The 12,207-nt window shown below is 38.7% G+C and overlaps 1 protein-coding gene across 17 annotated transcripts in view; it reads right to left on the bottom strand.

The window, feature by feature from the left end:
* Positions 1–1,123: 1,123 nt before the first annotated feature.
* Positions 1,124–12,207, bottom strand: part of LRCH1 (leucine rich repeats and calponin homology domain containing 1) — a 118,250-nt gene continuing 107,166 nt past the window's right edge. For 12 of the 17 annotated variants that reach the window (XR_007379272.1, XR_007379276.1, XR_007379277.1 and 9 more), the window contains one exon: positions 2,027–11,913. Coding sequence is in view for 3 of the 17 variants with exons in the window: in XM_048957402.1 (XP_048813359.1) it covers positions 2,030–2,143 (114 nt within the window). In the remaining 14 variants the exon portion in view is untranslated. Of the gene's footprint in view, positions 11,914–12,207 lie in introns of all 17 variants that reach the window. The other 5 variants (XM_048957402.1, XM_048957419.1, XM_048957425.1 and 2 more) reach the window with 3 other exon arrangements.

Genomic DNA, 12,207 nt, shown 5'->3' with positions numbered 1-12,207 from the left:
TTGCTCGTGCTTTTTGACAAAACAGATATTTGTGCAGCTCTGTAAAATATTAAAATACATTTTAATTTAGCGGTAAAGTGCACAGTACATTTGATAGGAAACAATATGCTATAGCTGCCAATCCAAATTGCCATTTTAAGTCGCCGTTCCCTCTATAAAATAAATGCTTCTGCTTTGGTTGAAGTAACTGCTATCCTGGGCATACTGTGTGTCTGCAGGCCCACTCTGACAAGCTGCTCTCAGTACAGACGTTGGCAGTCCGTGGTGTTACAGTGCACAGCCTGCATTCAAATACTGCGCTATAGACTGACAGTCTGCGACTGGAGCACAGCTGTTTTGAACTGCAGCACCTGTGCAAACACGCAGGTAACTCAGCCTAGATGTGCAGCAGCGACAAGTATGCATCGTGCCTTCAGAAAGTCCTTGCACAACAGTTTCCTCCACAGCTTTCTTCCTGTTTGTTCTCCCACCGCATCGCCTCATTCCCATCACGGTGCGTATTTCCAACCACAGCCCCCGTGCAGCACGGAGCTGGCGGCTCAGCTCACCTTCCCCCACACGCAGCTCTCCCACCCTGCCCACCCAACTCACACCTGCAGCCTCCGTCCAAGCTACAGAAAGTGGAAGTTCCAGACGCTGTGATAATGGCTGCGCTGGGACTCGTGGATCTAAAGATGATGTTTTCATAATAAATGATGCTCCTGAAAAGTCTTTTCAAAAAACGTAAAGTAGTAATAAGAAAGAGAAGCTTCTATCCTATTGCTGACATGAATGGGTGTAGGATCGGACCTCCAGTCCCACTACAGAACGCTGTGCTCGATTCAGGGGGAGCCCAATGACCTCAGTGAACGGGGAGAAGCACTGCAGCCAGCAGCTGGAAGGTCAGATGTAAGACTGCCCTCGGCAGCATTAATGATTTTATCACCTCTTGAAGGAATTAATGAAGAAAAACATTTTGGCTACCTGTTAGCGTTCTTGTGCTCTGCTCTATTCGTTCCGTAGTGCCGTAGTCTTTAAAAGAAAATCAAGTTACAGTGCAAAAATCATATTTCAAGACACACGATCCTAATGCACATCATTCATTCTGTTGTGGCAAAAGTTAAATGTCTTGTGCATAGTAAAATAAGCAATCAAAAATATTCACATTTATTTTTTCAAGTTTACGTCTTTCCTATTTTAAACATCTATATACAAGTCATGGGTGTGCTCTGCTTCAGCCAATTGAATCAAGTGTGTGTGTGTGTGTGTGTGTGGTTGGGGGGAAAAGTGCTGCTGGAATGTAGGAAAGAAACGGAATGCAGACAAACTTTCATCGATGTTCCACACATTGAAAATTAAAGAATGCCATTCCAGTGAGCTGTTCTTCGAACTGAAGCACCTACTTGGTCTGCTTTTGCTCTTAGGAGTTAGAAAATACAACGTATGGAGATCTAGAGCTACTGCACCCCTAGTAGAATAAAAAATAACTAAACATTTATATTAAAATAAAGTGTTTAACCACAAAAAAAGCAGTAATAAAATACAGTTTCCTAATTTACATTTTGCATCCAAAGGATGAATAACAACTCACTAATAAATAACATTTATATAAATATTTTTGTGTCTGGATATTTTTAAAAGGCAATAGCCCGAAGCAACTGCAGAAAAACCTGATGTGGCAGAAGTCTGACTTACTCTCCCTCCCTCCAAAAATGATTATGAGGATTCTTAGTTTAATCATACAAAGGTATCTTGCTGCAAGACAGCTGTGTACTCCACACATTTTTACGTGGCAGAGGTGGCTGTTTCAGTAAGTACTGTACAAAGCGAGCTAGAAAAGCAGTGAGGCCCCAATGTGCTCTATAAAATGTTTTCTTTCAGTCTCTGGTTTGTAGTTGGACGCACGTGTACAGTCTCAAAGATGATTTTAAAATCAGAAGTATCAGAATACTCTTGGAGCACTGTTTTTTTTCAATGCAGTCTGTATAGACGGGCAGTGATTTGATTCTTTGATGGCACAGTGGAGCTGGTAACAGCAGAGAGAGTAGTTTCACGTGAATAAAGCTTGTTTCACTGTGGTTACATCTAGCAATGCTTGAACTGTTATGCTCACTTTTACCAAGCCCTTTTCTTCTAGGATGTGATGTGGTAGGCAGAGCTTCTCCTAGAAAAAGACAAACAAAGGATAAAGATCAGGTTACTCAGCACTCATTGCAAACCCTCACTTCACACCAACACCCAACAAGCAGGAACCTTTTTCTGTCTGCAGTTCAAAAGAACTTCCCAGGTTTTGACAAAGTCTCTCAATTTGGCTCTCATTAGATCTATAAACTAGCGTGAAATCTGTTCGTGTTCTGGGCCTACCAGGAAAGCAGCGTGTTTGGTGGTCATTACATGTACGTCAACATCTTAACTGAGAGTGAAAGCTGCCAGGTACACGCTGAGCTTTTGCCTATGAAGTGAGATAACAAAGCATCTGGCCATTATTTGGGGATGGAAGGCAGGATTTTATCAGTCCAAAAAAGTTTTGCTGTTGAGCTCTAGGAGGGTAGGTCTTGGTCCCAGGACGTGCACCTTGAAGTCATCCATTAGCATTTACAGCAAAGGGCGTGTAATGGTGTGCGTGCAACAGATGGAGCATTTCGTTCCGAGTAATCAGATGTTTATTTTGAAATGTCCAGGAATCAACTTCATTTACCATCAGGACACAGCAGTTGTGACCAGGATAAAACCTACTAGCTGTCCACACAGGCTATTCTATCAGCAGGCAGTCAAATAATAAATACTTTTCTCCTACAGGTAAAAGGAAATCCCACAGTGAATAACTGCAGAAAGGCTTGCGTGGAGAGGCAGCTTTGTCATGACTGGCTCCATCGTAAGGTTTCTAACGTAACTGGGTGTTCATGTTAATGAAATATATGAGACTGTGAAATCAGGCACCAGGTTCGTAATAAATGACTACACCACAAACCATAACTACAACTGTGAGACTCACTGTCACAACATGGAAGCCAAAAGTGTAAATGGGATGACAAAAACACAGAGAAAAATAAAATAGTATTAAACACAAACATGTGGATACAGCATCTGCCTCATGAAGCCCCTCCCTGAGCTGCGTGTTAGGCCACTTTAATTTTGAAAAACCAACACGTATGCAATCTACTCTGTTCTTTCTCTAGCATCAACACATGACCATCAGCAGTCATATACTGCTTTTTTGTTTTTACAAATGTAGGGTTATTTTGATATTCTCAGTACCTAATCTTTCAGCTGTTAATAAACTTCTAGTTCCTAAAATTATGGATCCATCTGAGATCACATTGTGATTGCTTGCCTGTCTTCTACTGAGTATTCTGACTTCTGAAAGATGTCAGCTAGAGTCTCTTATTTTATCTCCATATAATCCATGATCATCTGTTCCATTTCCTTACATGCACACTCTACAGATATCACCAATGTAGACATCGCTCATCTCTTCAACATCTCTTCTCATGATCTCCTTCATGCACAACCAACACTTGGCTTTCTTAACCTTTTGTCAATTTCACTGCAACCCATTCAAAAGAGAATCTGAAAATATTACCAACTCACTTTTCACTTCCATTCCAAGACACAACACAGTAACTATGATGACGTGTGAGGCACCCAACTGATGGTGAGGAACGCTGATCACCCTCTACCACAATATCAGCCCAACTCCATTTCACAGCAGTTCTTCATCTCACACATACTGAACTGAAACCACTTTGCCCTAAACTGTGACCATAACAAAATCCCAAAGGGAGATCCATCAACAAAGGTTTTTCTTCCTCTAAGAGGAAAAATTTCACAGTAATTGCTAATAAAACCTTCATCAAGAATGGTTTCATTTGAGCCCTATCCAAACTGCATCCGTGTTTAGTTTGAGACAGATCTGTTCCAACTCTTGGATGTTGGACAGCTTAAGACAGACAGCCTACTTAATAGACAAAACTGCAAAATTTATTAACTACAGTATCTGAAAAGAGCCATTTTTTTCCCCACAACTATGGCATCTGCTACTAATAACTAATTTATTTGTATTTTATGCTCACTTTTAAAATGTTTTCTGTATGTTCCAGGTTTTGGGTTTTTTTAATGTTCAAAATCCATCTTTTTTTGGTTGTTGGATTTTTCTTTTTTTTTTTTTTTCTCCCTTAAAAAAGTTCATGGGTTAAGGTTCATTGTATCTCAGGGCACATCAAAAGAAGCATGGCAAGCAGGCTGAGGGGTTGGCCTCTTCTCTCGTGAGGATCTGCCTGCAGTACTCCAATGAGCTCCAGGGCCCTCAACATAAGAAGGACATGGAGCTGTTGGAGCAGGTCCAGAGGAAGCACACAAAGATAATCAGAGGGTTGGAGCACCTCTCCTATGCAGGTAGGGTAAGGAAGTTGGGCTTGCTCAGCTTGGGGAAGAGAAGGCTCTGGGGAGACCTCATAGTGGCCTTCCAGTAGCTAATGGGGGTGTACAGGAAAGATGAGGAACAACTTTTTACAAGGGTATGTAGAGATGAAACAAGGAGTAATGGCTTTAAAACTGAAGGTGGGTAGATTTAGATTGGATATAAGGAAGAATTTTTTCATGATAAGGGCAGCAAGGCAGTGGCATAGCTGCCCAGAGAAGCTGTGTGTGCTCCATCCCTGGAGGTGCTCAAGGCCAGGTTGGATGGGGCCCTGGGCAGCTTCAGCTGCTGGGTGGCATTGCCCATGGCAGGGTGTTGGGACCAGATGGTCTTTAAGGCCCCTTCTACCAAAATCATTTTGTGATTCTACGATGATAGCCTAAAATAGCAAGCAAATACTTTCTGCACATACAGACCAAAAAAACAATGTCAGAGAGGTTAATTTTATAAGAGTTTGGCTAAGTAGGTCTGCAATAGACAGACAAAATTCATTTATCTACATGGAAGATGCAGCACTGTTCTGGGGCTAAACTTCCTAAATGTGCTGGGTTAACACATACATTGATTAGGTTGAGCTTTTGGATTTGGACTTAAATTACCAACCTTCCGTTACCATGCTCCTCTTTGATGGAGCTATTTGTCCTGTCAGCACAAAGGAATGCTCCTATCATGCACTCATTTGTCTCATTAATCACTCAGATTCCAAACTTTCACTAAATTGATCACTTAAATCAAGAAACTGATTCTGCAGTTCATTTATGCTCACCCTTCTGTGACTGAGATACTGCAAGCTTGCAAACTCTCAGAGAAGGTTCTTGCCTTCTATTCCTCTGGAAGAAGGTATTTTGTCTGGAGAACTACATAAAGACATTTTAAGACAATATTTTCAGTATGCAAACTCCTAAACTGAAACCTAGCTGGAGTAACTACAGAAGAAAGTAGAAATAATGATATCAAATAAAAGGTAAAATAGATTTCTACTTCAATTGTATAAATTTACTAAAAATATTTTGCCAATCTAATGTCTCAGGGTAAAGTTCTAAGAAAAGCCTAAGATACTCTGGCTCTGATAATTTTCAAAAAATATTTTTCATTTATTGAGAATACAAATGACACGTGGAATAAAAAGTTATTCTGTCTACTTTTAGACTTCTTTCAAGTGCCTAAGCACACCAGAGTCGTATTTCACAGATTTGGTGGCACACAGCATGCCAATATTTCATTAGTTTTCCTCTCTAGATAAAAGGCATTAATATTTAATATCTGCTGAATCAAGCAACAGTTTAGCGTTGCAAGGCTGAAGGACAGGGATTTAATCCAAAAACTCAGGACTAATACAACTTACCTTGCTAGTTATTTATGTTTGAGAATATTCTACATTTTTCTACTGAAGCCAATTTTGCTGTAAAGAACAGAATTAAGGACGTTTCCTTCAGAAAAAAAGAAATTCTAAATTTGCCATTTTTTGATACCTTACAGCATCCTAAGAGCTATTCTTTCATGTCATTCTTTCACATCAGAAACAGATTTCTTTTTTTGTAATCAATTATATACATATTTTAACTAAAAGCATGAAAGGAGTTCATGCCTCACTTCATATTAAAAACAACCACAAAAACCCCACAACCTGATCCAACACAGGTGTTCCTCCTTTAACAGAGAATGCATTATCTGTGTCTTTTAAATACACTGTAGTAATCCAGTTTGCATAAAAACAACCTCCCTCCCTCTGCCGTATTTACGAGACGTACACTCAAGGGAAACTACTTATAAAGGTCTACAAATAACTAGAACTGCACGACTATGCACTACGAGTCAGAAGATTCAGGACGTTACTTCTTACATGATCCATCATTCTGCATTAGTTCTTGAAAGATGTACAAATGACAGCCTTTCCTTTTCTAGGAAGAAGAAGAAGTTCAATTTATACTGTATAATTCTGCAGCTATTTAAGCATGTTGCTATGATGAGCTTTCCAAACCTCTCAGTGAAAACCTGTACCATCCACTTCTGAAGAACTACATCTTAGCGTGTCATTAATTAGTTTGCTTGTCTAAGCACTAACCACTATCTTCAAAACTTTGCAAACAGCTTTCACCAACTCTGCCTCGCTTATCTTTTAAATCACCGCCTTATTATATTTAACTTTTCTTAGAGAAGAATCAAATCTTACCAAGGATGAAATTCAGGTAATGAATTCAACTTTCTGCATAACAACGACACTGGGTCAACATCCCAGTTGTCTGAGACCCTGTACTCCACCACTGTCCCTGTGATGTGGGATGTTTCCCATGCTTTCTTCTCTCTTACCCTCCACAGTGATACCTTCAACCACTGGAAGCCACTGATGACAGAACTCTCAAAAGTCGTCATTCTGAGAAAATAAACCAGCAAAACCAACCCATGTCTCCAAGGATTTCACATGACTCATCTTCACTCATCTCCCACTACCTTTGAAAAGATTTCAGCCTATTTTACAGTAGCACTGAACACATAATTTCAATACAGAAAATGAATCACCTTTCCTAAAAATACCCTCGTTGAAACCATTCCTGAACAAAGCCAGAAAGGCAAAGGAATTTGCTACTAATCCTCAGTTTAGAAATGCTTAGAAATGATCACAGAGGGGAAGGCTCGCAGCCAATCCACTCTCTTCTGTCTAGTATAAAATGTAGACCCAAATTTTTGGTACAAATTTTCTCACTACAAGCACAGAAGAGCTTCATTATTTTCTACAGATACATAACCACTTTAAACAGACACTTTCAAACTCCTAAGAAGCAGAAGAGCAAGCTCATCAAAAGATGGAAAAACAACAAACCATCCAAACACAAAAGGAGGCAGCAGTCAGGTTGAGGCACAAAGCAACACCAAAAGACAGCACAACGAGCATACCCACAACCATACCAGTGTATGTGTGCTGCCAAGGGGATTTTCTACTCTTGGAACAAAACTTCTGATTTAAGTAGTGTAAAATTGAAAAGGAATATGCAAAGAATACACCACAGGGTACGTGACTCTTTACACATACCCATCTATTTTCTTTGACATCAGATGCCTTGAAAGTCAAGCAACTGTCTGCATTGGATTATGCTAGGGCAAACAGTTGACAACTCAGAGCAGTTCATTATCAAGAAAGTAACTGCTGCCATTATGTCAGAAGGGCAAGTAGCGAGCTGTTTATACTATGATAACAAATATTCTTGGGCCCTGATGTTAGCAAAAACAGAAATAGAGAAACGGAATCCTACAAATTTGGCAAGAGACATTCTGTTCTTCCTCAGATGTGTAGAATATGTAATTCAGACCAACAGTTAAAAATAAAATACTCATAAAATAATGAAATACTGGAATGTGTAGTTTCTCCAAGTACGCTTTTGTCTTTTTAAATAAAAATAACTCCGTGCAATGCTCACTGTTTAATGCTTGAAGCCAACTGCTCTGAAATGGAAAGTCACTGAAAGCCTTACATTTAAGCAAACCTGTCAAACACGTAAGTCTTGAATTTCTGTTAGATGAAGGCATATGGATCCCCCATCCCTGGAGGCATTCAAGGCCAGGCTGGATGTGGCTCTGGGCAGCCTGGTCTGGTGCTTGGCAACCCTGCACGTAGCAGGGGGTTGAAACTTAATGATTACTGTGGTCCTTTTCAACCCAGGCCATTCTACGATTCTATGGCTCTATAAGTATGAAATCACATCTTTGCAAATATGTTTTCGTTAATGTCTCACTGATGATGTCTGCATATGCCCAAATGTCCTGAAGTTACCATTTGAAACACAACAGAAAAGACCAGGAGATCAAAAAGCACAGTAATCCAGGCTGCAGGTATATTTCATCAAGGTTTTCTTTTAATTTCCAAAGGAAAGATTAGGACGTTTTGTTGAATCATACACTTGTGACCAGATTCAAAAACGCAAATGAACCAACAACCCGGAACTTCATTACTATAGCTGCAATTCTGCACTTAGAATTATAGCCAATGAGATATCTAAATATGTGCATCTTCTGAACATGCAATAAATTGCAAATATTTACAAAACTGCATTTGCAGATGATGGCTTTGGACCCTTTCACAAATTCTGGCCTTCAGCCACACGATTTTAAGGTAGACATAATATTTTGCCAAAATGCCTCATAGCTTTGTTCTAACACATTAAGAAAACACTGACCTGAATCTGGAGGAAACAGAAAGCTCTGGAAGTTTACTAAAGACAGACACACATTAAACAGTAAGAGAAAATGTATACTCACAGGGGAGATGCCAGTTATATCATAACCATATACATTAAAATCTAAGAGATGAAGTGAAGAAATGAGAATGTTTTGTATCATCCGAGTAGAATGGATCATTACCTGATTATTGTTTTTTATATTGCTCTTTTCTGCATTACGCAGATTATGACAATGCGTGATGCTGGAAATGACAATGGAGCACAAAGCCTGGTCTACCACTGTTTCTAAACCTGTAGATAAGAGTGCTTTAATTTTCTGTAGTAACAGGAGTAAGGTTATAAAAAGTAGTTCTTTTTGTCAAAAAACAATTACACAGCAATTAGAAAACTTACTTATGGCTATGGAATAGAAGACTGGACTGAATATGTATTTACTTGGGTCTAGTCAAATTCCCACTCACATTAAGTGCAGACTTCCACTGAACTTGTTAGGAACATGGTAGGATCTACAAACAGATCACAGCTGTAAAAGCTTGTTAATAAGTGAAGAAAAAAGGCATTTGAACATCTACTCCACTGCACTTTAACATATTCATCTTTTTTTCTGGATCAAGGAAAAACAAAGCCAAATCCTCACATCAAAATCCCAGCTGTAATCCAGTGCAAACATATTTTACCTGCATGCATATTAATTTTATATATATATAAATTATATCTTATAAAATTACTCCATTATTGTTTGCATTTATTACTTTATTGCACTAAGGATGTGATGATCTCCAGAGCATCAAAAAGTAATTAATACAGTGGGCACAGTACAAATCTGAGCAGATAAACTTAAGATGAAATCACAGTTTGAAAATTTCTGATGACCGTGCTGACCCTGCAAGGAGAAAAAAACCAAACAAACACAACAGAATGGGGAAAACACAAGGTGGAATGTAATTCATGTCAGTGGTGAACGAACGTGACGTTGAACAACAGCCTAGGTTGTTTTAAAGCCCAAAGTTATCCCCTTAGTCATGCGACTGACTGTAAACATCAGCTCTATATAACAACATTTCAATACTGGGATCTCCTAAGAGGTGAAGAATCACCAGCCAGCAGAACTCTTGATTGCCTGAATATAACAGCACAGGAAGAATAGCACAGAAGTAGGACTCTGACTTTATCAAAGAGTCCACTAGACTAGATACCTGCTGTAGCTTCCACCTCCCCGTTTAATACAATTACTGTCTTCAGGGAGGAAAAGACTGGCATTTTTCATACCTTCACCACACTTTAAAATTATTTTGAGAAATAATACTATATTCACTCTTAATGAAATGTGAGGATATATTTTACTGCCTCTTTCCCTTTAAGATCTGTGTATTTTGAAGCGTTATCAATAATGACTAGAAAAAAAACACAGAAAACAGATAACCTTCATGTACAGCATGTATGGCTGTGCTTGTCACAGAGCAATGGACATCTTTTCAAGTCAGGTTCAAGATGGCTTCAACTCTGTAACTCCAAATATTGCTTGTAATGATACACTTTAATTGCTGTACATAGTTAAGGCTGAGAAAAGTGAGAAAATGTACTCCAAGTTAAAGACAACTGTCTGCATGGTAAGCATACGTACAGTTCAGACTTTGGATAAGTTTGAGAGTCATGCATCACAAGCACACAAACAGTTGACTACGCTGACACACCTCCACAAGACTGATCTGTTATTTTTCTCACCAACCTCCTGAGCACTGTGAATAACCACGTAATACTAGACAGCGACACAGATACGAACCACAGGACAGCAGCAAAAACTTTTGCCACTTTCTCATTCCAAAAAATGTTAAAATATACTCATACGTATGGATTGGTTCTACGTAGGAAACGCACAACGCAAAGCATTAACAGGAGACCTGTTTACCACACAGGGCACAGGTAAAAATCCAGCCCTACAGAAGACATCGACTTTGCCTCAAGTACATACACTGGGTTATAAGTAGTCATACATTAATAGCCTCTGAAGTGATTTATGTCACTTTCTCAGTTTCATGAAAAGCAACACTGTTGGAACAAGACAAAACCAAGATCTTCTGAAAGAGGAATTTTAAACATTAATCTCAGACTCTTAACTTAGTGAGTGTCTGCTATTGGAACCACTGAAACTAAGTGCACAGGTAGAAGACAGATCTGCACAGGATGAGGGCACAAGTCCACAGCTATGCACTCAAAACAACTAGCAAAATTCCTAAAGGAATTAAGAACCTACAGGAATTAACTGAAGTTGTGCCAAGTCACAGAAGCCACTAATGGAATCGTTATACGTATGCACTGAAGCTGCTAGAACTGATTTTATAAAGGGCTTAGTGTCTATCTGCTGTCTGAAAGTAATTTTTCCAACCTACAGAACCTAACTACTTCACCTTTCACACGTGCACACACACACTCTAGTATTAAAGCCAAGAACACTGGAATAGAACTGCATTTAGAAGCTTTTTAATACATTTTTACAAACATCTAAGGAATTAGAGTATTTGTAATGTAGCCTTAAATCATAATCATATTACTAGAATAATCTGTAGCATATCATTTCTTATGCTAATTACGTCCTAAAAGTGAGGTGGTAATTTTTTAATATAATAGCCATGAGAAACAAATATATTTATTTCACAGCCACAAAAGTGAGATGCTTTGGTTAGCTAGCTTGACACTGAACTCAGAATTTCATCAGTAGCATCTAGCAGTAGTAAATATGGGTCTACACTTGAGGCTTTGTAATTTTCAAGTCTCACTATGCCTACACTAACTTTCCATTTGTGTATTTCATGTTGATACAAAATAAAATTAGTACTTGTCTTATTCAAGCTTTACAAATAAATTAACAGAAAACAGAACTGGAAGGGAAATGGAAGTCATTCAGTCCAGTGCTCTAACCATAGGCAGAGTTCAAAGATACCAAAAGGCTTCCTGACCAGCGTGTCTAACCTCATTCTTTAAAATCTCCTAGAAGGAAAATCTAAACTCTTCCTAGACAAACAATTTTCCTAGGTACATTGTGTTTACTACACTTGTCAGACAAACAAACATTACCAGCAGGTGATGAAACAGAGACAAGATAAGTGACAAAACTTGCTTGATGTCACACATAAGAATGACAGATAAAGGAATCTAACAGTTTATTCTCCATCATATTGTATCACACCGTCTTTTGCGATCTTCATTCTAAAATACTGTAAAGTGCCTTGCATATGAGGTGTTCCTCATGCCCAGTACTAATTTACAGTCATCTTCAAGTGTTTTAAAGCAGATAAATTCTGCTTTGTGAGACAGAGGAAGAAGATTATTCCATGGAATCTGGAGGAAAACAAAATATAAGTAGGAAAATAACTACTCCAGTATGGAATTCAATCAGAACAATAGAGATGACCAATCATCTTTAAAATTACAGTACTCTTTGTTAAGCGAAAGGATTTAAAATAGAGAACTATTATTCAAATTACCGTTAAGTGCTCTTTAATATAATGCATGTTTAGATAATTGGCAGCAGCTCAGAAAATACTACCATCTGCTGAGCTGCCACCTCGGTTGCTTCAATATCTGTAGCATTCTTGGATTTTCACAAATTCCTCTGAATGCCTTTCACAAAAG

The sequence above is a fragment of the Lagopus muta genome, chromosome 1 (genome assembly GCF_023343835.1).
Source record: "Lagopus muta isolate bLagMut1 chromosome 1, bLagMut1 primary, whole genome shotgun sequence".
NCBI classification, from domain to species: Eukaryota; Metazoa; Chordata; class Aves; order Galliformes; family Phasianidae; genus Lagopus; species Lagopus muta.
The sequence above is the reverse complement of the archived record's forward strand: the minus strand, read 5'-3'. Positions and strand labels throughout refer to the sequence as shown.